The 20,424-nt window shown below is 36.1% G+C and overlaps 1 protein-coding gene across 10 annotated transcripts in view; it reads left to right on the top strand.

The window, feature by feature from the left end:
- Nucleotides 1-20,424, top strand: part of ULK4 (unc-51 like kinase 4) — a 240,114-nt gene that overhangs the window by 59,485 nt on the left and 160,205 nt on the right. For all 10 annotated transcript variants that reach the window (XM_065051789.1, XM_065051784.1, XM_065051781.1 and 7 more), the window contains 4 exons: nt 3,221-3,382; nt 10,161-10,343; nt 16,075-16,202; nt 18,944-19,077. In XM_065051789.1, coding sequence (XP_064907861.1) covers nt 3,221-3,382; nt 10,161-10,343; nt 16,075-16,202; nt 18,944-19,077 — 607 coding nt within the window. The remainder of the gene's footprint in view (nt 1-3,220; nt 3,383-10,160; nt 10,344-16,074; nt 16,203-18,943; nt 19,078-20,424) is intronic.

Below are 20,424 nucleotides of genomic sequence, written 5' to 3'. Positions count from 1 at the left end.
TTATATTTCTTCTTTAGATGTGAGATTTTTAGTTTACTGACATAATTGTCTATATTATAAAAGTAGTGGTCTGAATTGTATACATTATCTCTTGAATTTCTTCTTTAGACAGCAATTCTCTAGTTTACAGACAGAATTAACTTTTTCCACAAAAGGTATTTAAAATTTTTATTTCTACATGTTCCTTCTTATCCCTGAAGGCTTTATATTGCAAATTGTTGCCAAATTAAGATATAACTCTTGCAATCACGAATGCATGAGGTGATACTGCTTTACTTCATTAAGTTATGTTTGTAGTTTCTTTTTATTCTGTCTTTTTAGATTAAAGGAAGAAGTTTATGGAAGTTGATTTAGAATAATGATGGAATACGCTGTTACTTCCTGAATCTTTCAGTTTTTCTAATGTTTCATTATCAGTATTATGCTCAACATACACTGAAGTGTATGTGTCCATACACAGTATAATGGAAAAATATCATAAAATATTTTGTATTTTGTTTTAACCCTTAGATGAAATTATGCTAATTTTAGGTAGTATTGTTGGTTGATGTAGTGACTGTATCATCAGCACCTCTAAAACTTTAAGTGCACTGTTAAGTTTTTAACAATCAATAAAAATATCCGGTAGATTCATTTATTTTTAAAAATGAAAGTAGATTCTTTGGTGACTTTTATTTGCACTTTTTTTTTTTTTTTAATGATTGGAAGACTGGATTAAGAGAAGTTCTCTTTCAGCAGTTTACATCTATTTACCTTTTTGGTACTTTTTTTCTCACTCAGGGCTCATTTTCACTAAGCATCCATCACTTTAACTGGAAACAGATACATCTGCAAGTGTTCAATGTGACTGAAAATTAGGAGCTTTATCTTTAAGTGCATGTTATAAAACTAGTTGAAATCTAAATCCTGTCAAAGTAGAGTATGTGCTTCTTTTTGATACAGTTCTATTCATAGATTTAGATTTGAAGCAGTTCATGATATCATAGAATCACAGAATGTCCTGAGTTGGAAGGGACCCACAAGGATCATCAAGTCCAACTCCTGTCCCTGCATATGACACCCCCACAGTTCACACCGTGTGTCTGAGGGCATTGTCCAATCTCTTCTTGAACACTGTCAGGCTTGGGGCTGTGACACCTCCCTGGGGAGCCTGTTCAGTGCTCCACCACCCTCTGCGGGAAGAACCTTTTCCTAATGTCCAACCTAAACCTCCTGGCACATCTTCCTGCCATTCTCTCAGGTTCTGGACCAAGGTTAACTCTTGCATGGGACTGCCCTACTCATTACCTCGAAGATCTCTTTCTGTTCACTAACATAGCTTGTCCTGGTAACATGACAGGGCAGCTCCTCTAGTTAAGAGGCCAAATATTAGTTTAGGTCAGGCTTCCCTTCCAGAGAGCTAATTAAACAGAAAATGGTATAAACCTTGTTGCTTAGACAGTGCTCAGGAATAGATGCCAGAGGAGCTGAGGTGGACAGCCTCAGGTGACAGAAAATGGAATTACTTTGACAGCCTCATTGAGAGCACTGTGATGATGCACAACCTTTTTCTAGCTAAAGCAGCTGGTCTGTCTGGCTCGGGACATATCTCATTGGTGGCTGAAAGGAAGACCACAGAAATCAGCAGAGTTTTCTAAGAGTGTAACTGATTTAGATGGGTATTGGCTTTGGTATTTCTTTTAAGTATTTTGAGTAGAGCTGCAGTTCTTTGGGAGAACAGGAAGGACTGCCATGAAAATGATTCATATAGTTTTTCATTTTTAACATCATTATACTAGAGTTTCCAAATATTTCTACATCAGTGTCTATATTGTAGAATACCTAAGTCACTAAAAGGAAGAGTGGATATTGGATATATTTATAATGAAGTATAAGTTCTCCCCTTCTGAAAGGCTTTTATATGGCTTTCTGAAAGGTTTCATTATGATCACTCACAGTTGTTAATGGTTCCAATTGGGAAGATAGATGTCAGAAATCCAAAGGTTAGTAGGATAATGTGGAGATTAGTTTAAGAAATAAATCAGTCAGATATTATGATGAATTATTTGTGAAGCAAAGCTATCAGGTAGACTTGGCAAATTAAACTCGTTGTCATTCTTATATTAAAATTCACTCTTGCTGAACTCAAGAATGCTATTTGGGACATTGTTGAAAGACTGCACTTATTCACAGTTAGAGATTGATATAAGGTGAGGCAATGCACAGCCAAAGTACCACCAGCAATAGATTTTCCAGTTCTGTAAGATAAAGACTCTGCTTTTAAGTGGAAGCAGAGTAAAAGAAAAATGTACTAAAGAAAGGAGGTAAAAGGGAGAAGAGAGTGAGAAAGCAGAGGCTGTACTATTAAGTGATCATTATTAAGTTAAGCTTCCATTGGAATCAGTAACAGTTTTCTTGAGAAAGAAATGCTGCCATGGGATGTTTATGATGTGCTGATGGCTTCTGATTATTCTGACATGATGGGTTTTTATTATGTGGAGACGTTGTAGTATGAATAGTATTATGTAGATGACAAAGCTACGTGTGCAGTGACTTTCCACAAATGATTTTGCAGATAAAATTATTTATTTAGTATTAAAAATATGAAGGATTCAGATCCCTTACAGAAATTAGGAACTGATATAGTAAATGGGACCCAACAGGTTATCTTAAACATTGTTCTGGATTCTTTGTTTCAGAAGAGGAAGAAAAGAGTGTTATGGAATAACTTGACTTGCAGGAAGTCTTTTTCTTTATCCCAGAGGGTTATTGGTTCTTCCAAATAAAGAGAATTTAATAGAATTAATTTTATTTTTTGTAATATAACTGTATATTTCATAATCTTGCTATTCAGAGCCTGTAGGAGTGATGAGTTTTGATGCACAGACATTCATGCATAAAGCACTCATCATGAAACACCTCTAACATAACACAACCTTTTCATTTTTTAGTGACTACATTTAATTTGAGCTGATCATTTGGAGCTGAAAGATTTTGTATTCAATTATACTTGTATTAAATTGTCTGCAGTAGAAGGGAAGGTGCATGGAAATAGGATCTGTAAGCATAACTTTGTCATGAGGTGAGGTTTCCTATGAAATGACTTTTGCAAGTATCAAATAAGAAACCACGCTAAGACAGTATACGTGGAATAAAACATGGACAGAGCAGTAGTTTAAGAAGAAATCAGAAACATTAGAAACATTTACATATGAGTTTTTCTTTCCTCTCCTTCCTGTAGGAAGACCGAGTAGTGAACCATTTGGCGGCAAAGATAATTGAAAACGTTTGCACTACTCTCTCTTGCCATGCACAAGGATTTATTACAGGAGAAGTTGGACCTATGTTGTGGTACCTTTTCACACATTCTACAGTAGATTCTTTGAAGATAACTGCTGTTTCGGTAAGGAATTTCCTTTTGTGATACAGAAGTGTTTTGCGGTTTATTTTGAAAAGCATTCTGAATTGAAATGGAAAGGTTTTGAGTATGTTTTCTTTATGTATGTGTATTTATATTTCAGATCACATTAACAGAGATTTAGAGATTTTCTGAAATTGAAAAGTGCATGTATTACAGTCCAGTGCTTATGAAAAGTCCTTGAGCTTCATAATTTTCTTATACATTTTCTTATGCTCATGATCATGACTTATGTTTGAAAAGTTTAATCTTTCAAAGAATCAATTCTTGCAAAACTGAAATTTATTTTTTGTATGATGTTTTACATGAAAAGTGTTTATTCTTTTTATTGCAGACTTACTTGGAAGACATGTTGAAATCATCATGTTACTTCCTATAACATTGTAAGGGCTAGTCTTTGCCTTGAATTTGTAAGTTAATATAGGACAAGTTGATCAGCTAATAAGAAAAACAGAGCTATGACTCACAAGCAAAAAGGTTTGTGAGAGAAAATACTTAGCAGTGCTGTGAGTTTAAACAAATCTCTTGTTGACAAAACAAAAGCCTTACCTCCCAATACAGGTAATATTTAGAAGGGAGCAATACGTTGACTTATTTAAATAAAATGTGATAACTGGATGCTTATATCCTGAGTAGAGCTCAGGCTCACGAATGAGTTTCCTGTTGGCTTCCCAGATGGAAAATGGTGATGTTGCTGCTGCAACCGTGTGTGCTTTGACATATCTAGCATTGAGGTAATAAAAGAGAGAGAATTATAAATATATCGGAAGTGTAGCTGAAGAGATAAATGGTAGAATAAATTTATAATTTTAAAAAATACATGCGTTTATTAATTATTTACCTCAGTGTGTATTTGTGGTAGAGTCTTGCCTGGGAAGTAAACTGCCCAATAAGCTGGGAAATGCGTTGATCTTTTCAAACAGTAAACTTATTTAGTAAGACACATGTTACAGAAACCTCTGTACTATGGCACCTGAAATTCTTTGTAAAAATTTAGTCTTAGAAGTAGAGGATTTTCAGTCTCTAAAAATGTAAAATATATGTGTAAGTTTATACAGAGCATTTATAGCTTAAGCCTGCTTGTAAGTCTGGCTGCTGGGCTGCATTTTCAGAAAGGCTCTTTTTGAGACTTTACGCATTTGATCTGTGAATTTTATGTTCACAAAGTGACTATATATATGGTAAAAGACTGGAAATTAGAGTTATGATCTCCTTCACTTATTGAGTATTTAAACAAGTCTGTTAAATTATCCCTCCTACCATTATTTTTGCCATAAGGGATATTTTGTGTCTTGTGCTTTCAGTTCTTGTCAGTCATTAGATTGGACAGTTGTTATTTGTTTTCTACTAGAACATAGCTCCTTATTTTTATCTCCTTCAACTTGTCCTGGTGTTTTCCTCCTGTTTCCCTGCTATCCACTCAGAGAACTTAGCTTCAGTGTTTACTGTTCTCTTGACTCCTGTGCCAGGCTTCCAGAGCCGCTCCACATGCAGGGACCAGTTGGACAGTTACACCTGTTTTGCATGCCTCTGTGAGCAGCGTATCCCAGAGTAACAGTCTGTCTGAGCTACATTCAGACATGGAGCAAAGAAAGATCACCATAGAAAATGTCAATGGTTTTGGTTTTTTTTTTTCACCCTCATGAAAAGTTAGTTTCTTCTTGGACAATATAGTATACTTCAGGTAGGCAAGAGCTTTATTTCTGCTCAGTAAGATATAGAAGTTGTACTTCTCATTCTCAAGAATGCATTTGTCATCAGTGCAGACCCACTACAAATTTTTGCAACAGAGGGCTCAGAGGTCAGTACCCTCAGTGCCATATGGTTTGCACCCTTTGCCCTTAGATGAGGTTTTAGTGACTAGGAGAGGATGGATGTTTGTCCCTCTCTGTCCTCAGCTACTTTTGAGATCTCAGATAATTTGATCCTCCCAAAGCTGTAAGGCTGATGTGAACCACTGAGAAATCTTTGTCATAGTATTTATGCTATGGGTAACTGCCCTCTCTTCAGCACTACTGGAGTTGCCTTTTTTTCCATAGCATCTGATAAGAAAAGTTTCACACATCTGGAAGATAGGAAAAAATGTTAAAGACGAAGCTAAAACCTGAAGAGCTTGTTGTAGCCTGGTTTACTCCCCCCCATTTTTTTTCCTTTTAGTGTCCATTGGCAACTACCACTACTTACTAGCAATGAGGCTTTTTTAATTGCTCAGTTCAGTTGAACAGTGCTGGCATTTGTGAGGTTTCTTCCAAGAAAGGAGATTGAAAGTATGGTAGATTTTGAGTTCGTCAATTCCTTCACCTCTTGTCACTGCAGCTGTGATAGAGCAACCTGATCTCTATGGGCTTCTTGCTTAACCAGGTATGATAAATGGGGTGCCATGCATAGCAAGTCACCATATTTAAACAGTAGTTCAAACTGAATCATGTGACGCTTCTAGGCTGGCACTCATAAGACTTGCAATGATATTGTTTTAGCCAAGCTCTTACCTCCTGACTTTTTTTTCTTCCCTTTATGATGCAAATTCAAGACTTAGTTGTCAAAGTTTATCAGTGCTCAAGAGCTATTCTGGAAGCCCTCTCATACATCACATGTGTTAGGACAAAGCAGTGTGTTTTAGGAGATCATGATTTTTGCAATTACCAGGATTTCCTAGAGAAACTCAGCTGATTTATGGGACATTCTTTCAATGGCAGTTGTCAATCTAGATAAGAAAGATGCCTTTTTATCATTCTGTTAACTTTTCTCTGTCAAAGTTCCTTAGCAGTACACTCTTTAGTGTCAAAACCAGCATTTTAAAGAGATGACCAAGTTGTGTGCCTCTGCTGAGGCAAAAATTTCAACATCTTTTGCAAATCTGTGGTATAAATGTACATATGGACAACATAAGCAAAAAAAAACCCCAAACTGTTCACAACGTTTTTTTTTTCCTATGGAGAAGGTAGGCTCACTGGAGATCATACCTTTCCCTGGGGTCGTTACTGAGGTTGTAGTCATGCTCAAGGGAGGCTTGCTCCAGACTAACATACTGGAGAGCTTTGAGTGAAAGCAGCAGTGAGGGAGCCTGGGAGAGTAACTTCTGCAAGAGGACTCTTCTACATCCTTGGGCTAACTCCTTTGTTTCTTGTCTTTCCGGTTTTCATGGAAATTATTTCTATCCATATAGTCCATTCCATCTCCGTTTCCCAGACAAATCGTTTCACACAAGTGTGCTTGGCTCTCAATGTGTTCCTGTAGTTTCCCTTCTGCTGTTTTTGGGATTGTGTCCTTTATTGAAAGTCTGAGGTTTAATACTTTTATACTGCATATGAAGTGAAGTGGACAAGGAAGCTTCTAAATTAGTATATACTAAAGTGGTACTCTAATCCTTTTGTTGCTTTGTAGGGGAACAATAAAGTAAGAAGAGGGTGAACTTACTTGTTGGATTTATTACTCAATACTCAATTTATTACTCAAAAGAAAAATCATTGTTATTTATTAATACTACTGGGTTATTTGGGTATATAATCTTAACTTTAGAAAAAAATAACCAGTCAATATTGAAATCTAGCACAGGTAGGTCTTTAACCCAATGAAGTTCATAGAGATTTCAGTAACATACTAATTTAAAAAATAAAATACTAATGTATTCTCCAGCTATATTGTACTGTGCAATTTCTGCGTTTGTTAAATTGTTGTGGTAGATATGTTGGCATTTTTATTCTGCGTGGCCACGTAAAATTGAGATGATCAGTGTCCTATTGTGTTTTATTATGCAGTGATACCTGCCTTGTTTTAATGTATCCTGAAGAATTTATTCTTGACTGACATCCATATACATATGTAAAAATATGTTTTTGTTAAGAAATACATGTGTCATATATTTTCCGTAAATCTAGCAGGCTGTCTGCAAAGTAGTAAGGCACTGTGGAATTTTTCTTATGATTATTTCAATCAATAATAAAAATATATCAAGAAGATTCTCTGTCTTCAGCCTCTGGAGTCAAGAAATGACACTTTACCTTGTCCTGCCTGTCAGAGGTGGCAAACGGGGACTGTGTCTCAGTATTTTTGCTCACTTTGGAATCCAACATGCCTCAGGTAAATATCACAGATTTTGCCTGTAGGAAAGCTATATCTTTTTATCATTTTGCTAGACTCTGAGAAGAAATCATTCTATAAGATGTCAAAGTGACATTCTGACAAGCTCAGCAGCAAGAAGAATATTTTTTTTTCCAGAATACTGCAAGTTTTTAATAAAAAAAAAAAAAATTCAAATTTATCTTTAAAAAATGGCTTTTTCTGCTGGAGGAGGAATAATTACAGAACATAAGCCACTTAAGTGGGAAGGAATTTGGAAAAGCTCAACACCATCTTTTGGGGGTTTGTTTTTGTTTTGTAATGTCTTAAATAATTGGTGCTGAATAGTTTCATTCAGAGGCTTAGTTATTGCAGTTTCATTAATGTATTCATTCTCAAACCTGAGAGAATCATGGAGTATGTCCTTAAAGGGTGAAAGTTGTCCAGCCACCATATGGCATATAAGACCAAAAAGCGATGGATACGGCATAGATGATGAAGCTGGAATGGACCAATAAGGATCACGGTGCCAGGGCTGCAGCTGCTGGGAGAAAAGGTGCTGGTTAAGGCTGTGCAGAGAGCAAGGACACAGAAGCCCATTCCAGGAGAGGCTCTGCCAATGCTCTACTCTCTCTGTGATCATTGCCTGTTCCAAGAGGGCTGCTGAGAGCCCATGGTGTGAGCTCTACTTCTTCCTCTTCTCAGCACTTGTTTCCAGTTCCTGCTCCCACCACCTTTTGATCTGTCTCAATCTGTTCTCTCCAGATACCAGATCTACTGAAGTGATTAAGGATGCTTTGTCTTCTGTCCCCATGAAACTCTGTCTTCTTTTCTGCTGATGTGTTTGTTACACTCATATAGCAGAGTTCTCTGTGACATACAACCTAATGGGACTTTAAAGCTTTTACTTTTGACTGTTGACGAGCTGGAGCTTTCCTGTTGTCTCCAAAGCTACAATATAATCCTAGAAGACAGCCATGCCTTTCCTACCAGGTTTGTCTGGAGGTCTTGTGCTGGCCTCTGGCTATGGTCACCCTTGTTTGACAAGGTCTGTAGCAGAGAGCTAAGACATTGCGAAGCCTGCATACACCACGTCAGCAAACCCAGTTAGCTCCACGTTGCTGTGACACAGTCTGTCTCTAGGTCGCAGCAGTGCACTGGTGATGTGACCCTCGAGGATGTGTTTAGTGAAGGCGCACACCTCCTGCACCCTCATTTTGAGAACTCAGAGTAGAGGTGAAGGGCTGCATGGCATCCTTAGGGAAATGGGGCATGCTGCCCTGAGAAACTGAGTTGGAGTGTCTGTGTTTTAAAAGAGGGGGGAAGAAAAAAAGGGAAGAAAAAGGCTGCAATCTATATAGTTCCTAGACCAGAAAGGACAAGGAAGAAAAGGAACAGAATAGATGAATGGCATCAATAAAATGTCTATTTAAAAATAATAATTTATTAATTTATTGTCTTTTATGCCTCCCCCACCCCTTTCTTTTTTTTTTTTCCTAAGTGTCTTTTGAGTAATGTTTCTAAGGGCACTGGTGAACTGGGCAGTTTCTGAGGTTCCTATATGGAAAGCCATTATGTGATGAGAGTATTCTGTGGCTGTAATGGGTGTAATTGATTGTAGTTTCTCTTAAATGAGACCTCACTATTGAATGCGCACCAAGTAAGCAGCAATTTCTAAATATAGCTGGTCTGAAGAAAGAAATGGTAATATTGCCTACTTTTCATAGAAGAAAGTCGCCTTCCAGGTTTTTCCCTAAAACTAATTCAGATTTGCATGTGAATCAAATAATTGACATAACCTGTTTTCCTGTCCTAATACTACATTCAAGCCAAAGAAAATGAAATTTTAAACGTCTAAAGAATCTTATTTTCTTTATCTGGAGAGAACAAAAGTGATTACAGTATCTTGAAGGCTGCATTTCCAGAGGTATCAAAAGAAAAAGCTGTGTTGACTGGGAGATAAAGCCACCCTGGAGATCATTTGGTAATGCTTATTATGAAATAGCTAAGTTAGTATATGCTGAACAGATTTGTGCTCACTTCACTAGAGTACAGTCAGTATCTGCATCTTTTGTTACAATTGTTTTAATCACTGATATTTGTAAATCAACCATTTGAAGAATAATTTGCATCTTTACCATACTAAACAATGTTCCTTAACAAGTATTGAGATCTAAAGTTATAGTATTGAGATCTGAAGATACACTTCAGATAGTGAAATACTACATATCAGGTTATGGTCCATGAGCAGAGCAAGAGAAAGAAGATGCCCACCTTTATGGGTGACTAGAATTTCTGTGGTGTGTGCCATCTCTGTATTTTCTGCTGCCTGTGCTCCTTCCTAGTATGGTGTTATCTGATGCTACCTACAATCTGTGCTGATAGAAGACTCAAGCATGGACTATGCCATCCCATCATTATTGTTCTCTAGAGGAAAAGAGTGGTGTAACTCTCTTTGATGTTGATGTGGGTGTACCAAATATTTAAGTTTCAGCTGCCTGGAGCATACAGCAATAACTTTAGATGAATTCCAAGTCTCTAAAAATAAGTAACCTTTTCCCCTAATATTTGTCTGTATTTGTCTGTATGAATTATCTGTGTTCCTAAACTGTTGGAAAAGTCACCACCTATTTTTATTCTCCATTATTTTTCTTGAGATAATAATCCCATTAAATAACAATTGTTTTTTTTTTCACTTTTGTAGGCTTTATGCAGAATTACTCGTTACTCACCCAATGCTTTCCAGAGTGTCATTGAAAAAGTGGGTTTAACAGCTGTACTAAATTCCTTGGCAAGTGGAATATGCAAAATTCAGCAGTACATACTCACCATGTTTTCATCAATGTTGTCATGTGGGATTCATCTGCAGAGGCTGATTCAAGAAAAGGTTTGAGTTCAGATTAATATTGGCTGGCGTGGAATTTTACTAATGGAAAGTTAAAGTTGGCTCTGGTAATGTTTTTTTGTTTTCAGAATGCTCAACTCAGTGACACTTATGTATCTGAATAGCAGGAAATGAGGAATGTGTTTACTTTATGTTTTTATTTGCTTAAAATCTAAATAGCGAGGTGTGTAGCTTTTCTTCCTCTCTCACAGATCTCCAGGAGGTATTACTAATGGGTATATAAATTGCTACTGCAGCTAGAATTCAAGCAATTCAGAAAACTCTAGTCTGACCGTAACTGTTAATGACCCTAAGGAAAAACAATAAGGAATGCATGAGGACAACTATTTGACACAGCTCTCTTAGGCTTTTAAAAGAGAAAATAATGAGTGCCCTGACTGAATCTAAAGCTGTACTTTATGCTTTCATTAAAGGACATTAGGCCAATTTGTAAGTGAAATGTCTCACAGGAATTACCATTTTGATAACTTGGGGTTTTCTTTTTAGTGTCACCAAATAAAACTACTTGTTCTGATTTATGTCTAATATAATTTTTGGAAGAGATGATTAAAAACTTTGTATTTTTATCACCAAATTATTCCATGTTTAGAGAAATAGTGTTTATTTTCTTGGCAGTAAGTCTACACAATTTGTAAACAAAAGTAATCCCCCTCTGCTTGGAAAGGATAAAAATCACAAAGAAAATAGGAACTCTAGCTTATGTTTTAATGAGATACTCCGTTGTAATGTATGCGGCAACCTGGAAGTCATCTTGATTATAACAATCTATTAAGCTTTAGCTGAGAGAGATTAATTTGGCTTCTATACACATTGTTTTAATCTACTGTTTTCCACCCATCTCTTCTTGCAGCTTGAAATCATACATTCTCTTCTTAAAAGTAATTTCTGTGCTTTGTCAGAAGTGCCAATGCATTTTTGTAAACGCGTTGGCTGGCTGTAACCTCTCCACAAATTCCACTACAACAGCACTAACGTGTGGCAAATTGTCCCATAATGTTACAGTTTCTGAGAGTGTGCATTACTGTGAACTGATGGTATAGTCAGAGAAGTATGTTCAAAAAATACTAACTTGAAAATTCAGCAAAAGAATGTGATGTGCAAAAAGCATATGGCTACAGCATGATGTTTTCTGTGAAGAATTTCTTGTTTATATAGCACTTACATTGCTAAAAGGATTCCCTTTCTGATACTGCAGTTCTTATGAACTGTTTTAATCAAATTTTTCATATTATAAAAATAATCAACTCTGAAATTCTCCAACTAGTTATAGGAACAAAGAAAGTATTTTGCTGACATGCAGTACAGTAATAACTGAAACTTTGTGGGTTTAAAGTTGCTGGTTAATCATTAATGAATTGTCATAGGTGTTTTGTGAGCAAATGTTGCAGTTTTGCAGATTAGAAAATTGAAATATAGAGAAATATAGATATCCTTTTAATAGCATATGTCACACTAATGGTAGAAGTGGGAATAGTACCTAAAGCTGTAACTGAAGAAACATTGTGTTTTAAAAACTGGTAAAGAGGGTCTAGTTCTACCGCGTGTGTCCTCACTTGGTAACTGTATCTGCCTTAGAGTTCAGATAAATCTGTATCTCATAGAATGTCTGTTTTGCTCAAATTAGATTGTAAGATTTTGGAAACAGAAATTAGATTTCCGTTTTTCTTGAATAGGATCTAAGCATATAATCCTGCTCCTGAACTGAACTGCCAGGTGCTATCCCATTATATGGAGTAATAATATTTTATTGCTGAAAACTGTATTTAATAATCTGTGCACTTTTCAATATTCCGTGAACGTGACATACAAGTCCACCTTAATGAGAGAAGGGAAAAGAAAAGAGAAGTGGATTGTATTGGCCTGGAAATTATTTTGCCTTCTGTAGAATTCTTTTATACTATAGCTTCAGAGGCAGAAGGACCTCAGTGTTATACAGAAGGTAGTGACACAGTTATGACTATCTTTTTAATACAGCTGTAAACCAACATATTAAAAGATACTTAAAGTAATAAATTCAAAATGGAGATTATTTAGCTTTGTGTATGTTATTTGGAAACTTCCTTAGCATATAAGACTTAAGGCTGCCCTTGTTTTCTACTCCCTTCAAGAACAGCAATAAAACAAGTTACAAAATAAAAGCCAGAAGACAAAGGAGAAATGCAATTCTGTGTTCATCTATGCTAGTATAAATCTTCCAAGAACTACAATAGCTAAAGGTACTGGGTTTTGTCCCTCTCTGATACAGAGCCTTTCTATTTCAGCTTTTTGTCTTAGAAACAAAAAAAAACCTGAAATGATGTTTTTAAAATTAAGTGTGGAAAAAGAACTCTCAATCTTTGACACACTATAGCAGTAGATTAAAAAAAAAATGCTAATTACTTTCAACTTGGTGTCAAGATTCACCTTTGAATGAGTGAAAACAAGTCATGTAACTTTCTGAATGGAGTTAGTTTTTTCCAGAGGTCCGATAATGGGGTTGGGCTTTTTCAAATTTGTTTGTTTGTTTCAAGTACTAATAAGTAAAATTATTCATATATTTAAAGCAATACATTGTCACAACTGTCTTGTTTCCTTGCTTCCCTGCACCATTGGCCATAGTCTCTTTTGATCTGTCATATCCAACAATGACACTGAAAAAAGATATTATAAATGTTGCCCTAATTTTTCAGTTGCTTTTTGCAATTCTTTGACTTTTACCTGAATGTGGATGAGTAGCTACCTCTGATATTGATGGTTTTGTCAATATCAATATGACCTAAGAAAAAGATACGTCTTTAACAAAATCTTTGTATCTCAACTTACAGTATTATGGAGGCATTCACAATGCATAGAAGGCGAATCTGAAAATACACAATACAACAAATGATTGCTGTCACAGCTTCAGTTATTGTACAGTGAAACAGTGGTTTAACTCTTTTCCCCTTCTGTAGCCAACTCAAAATCATCATTGCTTTTTGTGATTTGTTTTGAACTTGCTTTGCAGTATTACTAAGAGTACCCAACATAAAATCCAGATCTTGTTGCAGTTGACAGTGCACTCACTTGCCATGAAGAGTGTCCTTACCCTGCAGGGTCGCCATGGATACATCAAACAGTTGCAGGGGAGGGAAGAACAATATAACAGTGAAGCTATTAATAATTAACGTATTAGATGGTATTTCAGCAATTTTTGGCTTTTCTGCAGATCAGCAAAGATGTGCTTTGGATTTTGTTTGGATAAACTGTTGCTGTTTTGCAGTCCTCAGAGTAGCAAGAAAAGCAAATTCCAAAATGTCACATGAATTTCTTAAGACAGATTATTAGAACATTCACAGACAGATCTGATGTAGCTGATTTTAATTGACAATGTTGGCTTAACCCATGGTAGCCCCCATGCGTAACACTGAAATATTCTTGCTTTCCAGAGCGTGAGGGCTAAAAATAGTCAGATGCGCTTTGGGTTGTAGTTGCATGTGTCTTTGTCATGGTGTCCCTGTGCTTGGTCCATTTATCTTAGCAGGTAGTATTGCATTATATATACTCTGTCAGTAAGTCTGAGGCTTTATGGAGTTTCTTAAAGTAAAATTTTTTGTTGTTGTTTTGAGTAATATCATTAAAAAAGCCCCGAACCCTCACGAAACCCCACTTCATTAAAATTTAAACCTTTAATTTTAGTTGAATGTAATTTAAGAACTTCACTGCTGCAGGTTCATACCAGAGGAGCTACAAGTCATGCTCCACGAGCTGTTGAAAGTGTTTAAAGCAGTTAATTTTACACAACTTAGGCTTATTAACCACAAGATTGAGGAGCTCTTCTGTTTCTGAAGTAAATTACAGAAATACAACCAAACAGTTCGAGAATAATGAATAACAGTTTGTTTTTCTGGGATTTCTGTAGTTCCTGTCTATGATGACTGCTTTTGAAGACAGGGTTAAAATGGTATCAAAGTAAAATCTGATAGTTTCTTGGCCAGTTTTTACACTCTTGTTCTTTTTCCAGTCTCTGTAAAGAGGCATAGTTAATTGTGGCAAAGACTGTCTCTAATAAATTACATTTAGCGTTGATTTTCAGTTTTATGACAGTGCAGCTGCCTTTCCGTTATTGTGTCAGCAAAAGAGGGTATTTAAATAATACTTGATATGTTAAATGTGTGTCAACACAGCAGGATTTCAAACTTTGTACACAACAAGCAGGCACACACCATGCACCTCTTTAATCTGTAGCATCGCTCCCTTAAGAATCCAGCTCAAATGTTTGAAGTTAGTTTCTGCTGATTAGGCCATTTGTGCTCAGTCTAATTCTTGGATAGACCCAATTGACTCAGTTTGTAAATTCTGGATCAGTTTTTTAATTCTGACCTTTTTTTTTTTTTTTGAGAGAGAGAGAAATATCTGAAGTAAGGGTTTGTGTTTCCAGAACAAGCCGTACTGATCAACAGCTGATCCAAAAATATCATTGCTGCTGCCAGCAAGGTCATCTTTGGTCTTTGTAGAAGAAAAGTACAGATGACACACAGAGAAGTAGGAGATATTTTTATTTCTCAGAGCTAGAGGATACTCCATGTGGGTTTTTTGGGCTGTTTCTCCTTTGGTTCTTCAGGATTTACAACATATCATTGGACAGAGCATAAATGATCCTCATCTTATGCTTTTTACAACTCATAATACATAATTCTAGTAATTGTAATATGAGAGCTCTTTTTTACTTCCACTGATTCTCAGCTTTATTTCCTTGGATGCTGAGGCAGTACTTGTGAATCTCACATCTTTTCATGTCAGGCCACATTCCAGAAACTAGAGACGAAAATCCTTTCAACATATAAGGCAAAACAAAGAGAGAGACAGAAAAAAAATAGCTGTGTTTTCAGAATCAAGTCAGCTAACGGTTGTTAAAATTTTGAAGGGAAACGTTTTGTGGTTATTCTTTATTTTTCACTATCCTTGTTAAACTTTTTCAATTATTCTTTCATTTGGATTTACAGTAAGGAAGGAATTAGCCAGGATCTTATAAATTGATTTTGTCATAAGGATGGAGAATGGTCAGTGGATTAGGAAAGTCATGACTCCTTACTGCTTGCAGTTTACCCTTTTTCTTTCTTTCCAAGTCCTAGTTTGGGTCATTCCCTGAAAAGATGTTCTTCACTTCATGAACCCAAAATAAAATTAGTTCAGATAAGTACAGAGAAGGTTGAAATGGTTTTACCTTCTATTTGGAGCATCTGTTGTATAATTTAGGGTCTGATTTAGACATAGTTATATTCAACAAGGTAGTGGTTTTAAACTTCCTGTATATATGGGAATTAATAGGTAAACATTTAATCATATTTGTGCTGCAATATTTATGTATTTTGAAAATCTTTCCGTCTTCTTTTAAAATAATGTAATAAAATACTTTTATCCTTAAGGCAAGACATTTTAAAGTACAACTTCCATCGTATTTTGTAGTTAATTTTATAGCATTTTGGACATAATATGTTAGACACTGTGTCCTTCTTGCAGCTCTTGAGAAGATGTTCAAAGCAGCTTTGCACTGGACCAGTCTGTCTTGGATAGAATTTATTTAGTACTGTTTTATAGATTTTTTTTTTCCCTATGAGTGAAGTGAAAAGCACCTTACTAATGCAGAATGCACATGAAAATGAGTAAATTTTAAACGTACACAGTCTTGGAATACAGTGCAGGTAACCTTTTTCTATAAAATAATATTAATATATTTGTTTTTCTTTCCACCAAGGATTTTGTGACTACAATTACTCGCTTACTTGAAAGTCCTTCAAATTTTATTCGAGCAAAAGCCTTTCTGCTCCTGCTACAAGTTTTCATTAATAACAGGGAGATGTTGCTACTCAGTTGTCAAGCAAGGTAAAGTGCTAATGGAAAATAATTAGAGACATAATGTTTGTTTTCAAAGTCATACCTGAAATACTTAAAAATGTGTGATATTTTTGAGACAATGTTTTAAGATTGAACTGTTTTCTGCTTAATATGAATCCTTTTGTTCATGAGAATATCAAGAAAAGAGTGTTGTCTTTTGCCTGGGATTGTAAAGTGATTTGTGTGAAAGTTCACTGATGGCCATATCAAGCAATACAGACACTTAGAGAATATTTTTTTTAACATCAAACTTGGCTTCATAGACAGTGGGTTATTCCTCATCATATTTAACTTATTTATATTAACAACTACATATTTTTTCATGTGTTGTTGAGTGCAAGAGAAAAAGTGTGCATTATATGAACTAAATAAATGTATTTCCATAGGCCTAGTTTTGTCCGTTAGACAGAACACTGAGATTCTTCAGGGAATAAGAGGAAGTGATAAACTGTTCTACATATGACTGAGGAATTTGTCAAAGGAAGATAAAGATACTGATGCTTTCCTCACAGAATCACAAAATGTCAGGGATTAGAAGGGACCTCGAAAGATCATCTAGTCCAATCCCCCTGCCAGAGCAGGAACACCTAGATGAGGTTACACAGGAAGGTGTCCAGGCGGGTTTTGAATGTCTCCAGAGTAGTAGACTCCACAACCTCCCTGGGCAGCTTGTTCCAGTGCTCTGGCACCCTCACTGAGAAGAAGTTTCTTCTCAAATTTAAGTGGAATCTTTTGTGTTCCAGTTTGAATCCATTACCCCTTGTCCTATCATTGTTTTTTCCTGCCTACGTATAGATCTGTACAATTTTCTCAAGACAATGTTTAGTTGAACAGTACTATCAGAGAAAAAATAGCCGTGCATATTTTTAGAAAATCTTGATGTGAAAGGCAATTTTGTGATGGGAAGGACAACACGAAAAGAGAGAACTCATGAGTTTACATAAACTTTGTTTTTTTGCTCTTTCAGAATAAATAAAAGTACTTCGTATGCTTCTCAAATGTAATTAATGAATTGAAAGTGCTTTTAAAAAATGAACTCCTTCTCCCCCTGCCCTCCAGAATAAAACCACTCATATTTAAGTCTGTTCAGCCTGTTTTAAATAAAACTTAAACAAATGTAAATATATTTCCATATAGAATCAGATGATTGTTAAATCATGGAAGCATTTTCTTAAAGAAAGAAATCCATACAGACTTTTGGCATGTTTTTGCATAAAGTTAAACAGCTTTTGCATAAAAATTATTTGGTTGCCTGGAAAGCCTAGAGGACTTTATACCATTTTGATGTAAAGCATCCAATTTTTGGCATTAAAAAAATTGTTTTAAAGAAATTTCTCTTTGAAGCATAATGTCAGATTTTTAAGTAGTTCTCTTCTACCAGGCAAATAAATTAATACAATTTCCAGAGACTGCAAGAAAAACAAGAGATGTCCCCATAGTCTCTGGGAAGTGCAGCTGAATATGGGCTATTGCAGAGGTGAAAAGTAGTTATTGAATGAGTCTTTTGATTTATCTCTGTGTTTGCCTCTGGAGCACAGTTCAGGAAGGATAAGGTGAGTTGTATTAATAGTATTCCATAACAATCATACGTTGTTTAGAAGCGTAAACCTACAAAATGCATTCTTGGATGGTTCTTATTTCATTGAGTAAATCAGCATTTTGATGGAAATACACACCTCCCAGATAAAATTTTGTGTTAGTGAATTTTGTTGTGTACACTTGTGGAAATTTCAATAAGCTATTTTCATACTTCTATAAAAGAATATCGATTATAAGAAGGGTATCTAAAAAGAAAGGTAATACTGAAGTGCATTCTTAAAATCCACTGCCTGGATTTCATACACCAGTGACTGATGGGTCTTTGCACAGGACCCCCAGGGAGTTTCAATATGAAACAAAGATGTCAATACTATGCCCCTAAAGGGAAACCTCGCCCTTCTGTCTATTCAAATGAACATTTTAAAATATTGCCTGGAGCATTCTGTTATAGGTGTATTATTAAAGCAATCTCTTGTAAGTTAGCCAGTGGTTAATAAATCAATTACCGTAGTTTACCATGAGAAATGTCATTCTGCAGAATGACATAGCTACACAGCACTCATCAGTTAGAATGTAAGCATTGAGTTTGTCTTCAGAAATCTTGAACACCAGACTTCTAGAGAAGGGATGTAAGGCTCATTTGGACTTTTATCTCTTTCAATATAGCCATTCTAACTAGTGCTAACATTTTTATAGGCTGTAGTATGATTTATGTAGTGCGATTTTTCTTGACTGAAAGGTTGATCTATTGTTACATTGACTTAAATTATTCCTGCTTTTGGAATTCTTGCATGATGAAAATTACTGTCTTTAGACTTTTGCTCATATTGTGCACATTGGTCATGTATTTCAAAATAAAGTGGATTTTAAAATTAGTCTCTGCCTAAGCCTGCAGAGAGATTCGGTCCTTGTGTTTGCATCATATATACGTTTAAACAAGTAAGGCTGCGCTTACAGTAGCTTAAGGGTTTCTTTGTCCTTTTTCCTTCACATAGTCATTTGTGTTATTTTAAAAATTGATTTATTTGGAAGGGAAAGTCTAACATTTCCACAGAATTACAGAGCCTAAACTAATGTATCATTTTGATTATAACCACAGATACTAGAAATGTCTGGTTCAGTAGTATTTTTGACATGTAGTGTCATTTTTTTGTTATGAGGGGTAATGTTTTGTGCTTGCTTAAATGTAGACTCGTGATGTATATTGAAAGAGACAGCAGAAAGACCACACCAGGAAAAGAGCAGCAAGGCGGCAGTGAATACCTGTCAAAATGCCTGGATCTTCTCATCTATCACATTGTGCGGGAGCTGCCCGGAATTCTAGGTAAATTCAGTTGGTTAACTGAACAAATATTACCTTTGCTTATTCCCTTGAGAAACAAATATCCCCTGACCTATACAAGTGGACACCTGTATTGTCTAATTACATAAAGTTTGTATGAGGTCAGCTTCATGAAGTTCTTTACTTATGTCATGATCAGATATTTTGTACTGGAATGAATGATTTCCTTTATTACTTTGTATGTGTTGAATGGTAAGCCACATCAAGTCAGTCTAGAATGAGGCCCAAATGTACAAGAAGCTTTATCAATGTTCTAAAGATGTTCTAAAGATATTCCAAACATTGAAAAACCTAAGAGCAAATTTGCTTTGTAAAGCACAAAGCTAGGGGGAATGCAACAGTGCATATGTGTGAGTACGTTTTAACCACCTACACTGGAAGTTATATGTTGAATATTTGCTTCAGGCAATTTTTCTGGAATTTTTCAGCCTAGATACTTCAGTTGTTCTAGGCGTCTGAAAGCGATTTGCTCATGCATAAGAAAAGATAGAAAGATTTGCTCTGATACAACATAAGTGCTACCTCAGCCCATCCCTTATATTTAGGAATAAGGACTTGAAGTTTCAGCAAAATAGCTTTTGTGCCATGGATATGTATTTGGACAACTTTATTAATATCTACTCAAATTTCACTAGTATTTGAACCTTGCATGCTAAAAAGCCACTTGGAACTTTGTGCTGTTCATATATGTTCAAAGAAAAATCTGCTTGGGTATAGCAGCTGAAGTCCTCTGTCATTGTAGAATCAAAGAGCAGTTTCTGTTTGAAAGGACCTTCAAGGGTCGTCTAGTCCAACCCCCCTGCAATGAGCAGGGACATCTGCAACTAGATCAAGTTGCTCTGAACCCAGTCCAGCCTGGCATTGAATGTCTCCAGGGATGGGGCATCTACCACCTCTCTGGGAAATGTGTTCCAGTGTTTTACCACCCTCATTGTAAAAATTTTCTTCCTCATATCTAACCTGAATTTCCCTTCTTTCAGGTTAAAACCCCTAGCACTTGTCCTGTCATAACAGGCCCTGCTCAAAAGTCTGTCCCCACCTTTTTTACAAGCCCCTTCTAAGTACTGAAAGGCAGCAATAAGGTCTCCCTGGAGCCTTTTTTTCTCCAGGCTGAACAACCCCAACTTTCTTAGCCTGTCCTCATAGGAGAGGTGTTCTGATCAGAGCTCTGATCATTTTTGTGGTCTCCTCTGGCCCCTCTCCAACAGGTCCATGTCTTTCCTGTGCTGAGGGCTCCAGAGCTGGATGCAGGACTCCAGATGGGGTCTCACCAGAGTGGAGCAGAGGGGCTGAATCACCTCCCTTGACCTGCTGGCCACGCTCCTTTTG

This window comes from Columba livia, chromosome 2 (genome assembly GCF_036013475.1).
Source record: "Columba livia isolate bColLiv1 breed racing homer chromosome 2, bColLiv1.pat.W.v2, whole genome shotgun sequence".
NCBI classification, from domain to species: Eukaryota; Metazoa; Chordata; class Aves; order Columbiformes; family Columbidae; genus Columba; species Columba livia.
This window is presented reverse-complemented; position numbering and strand designations above follow the sequence as displayed.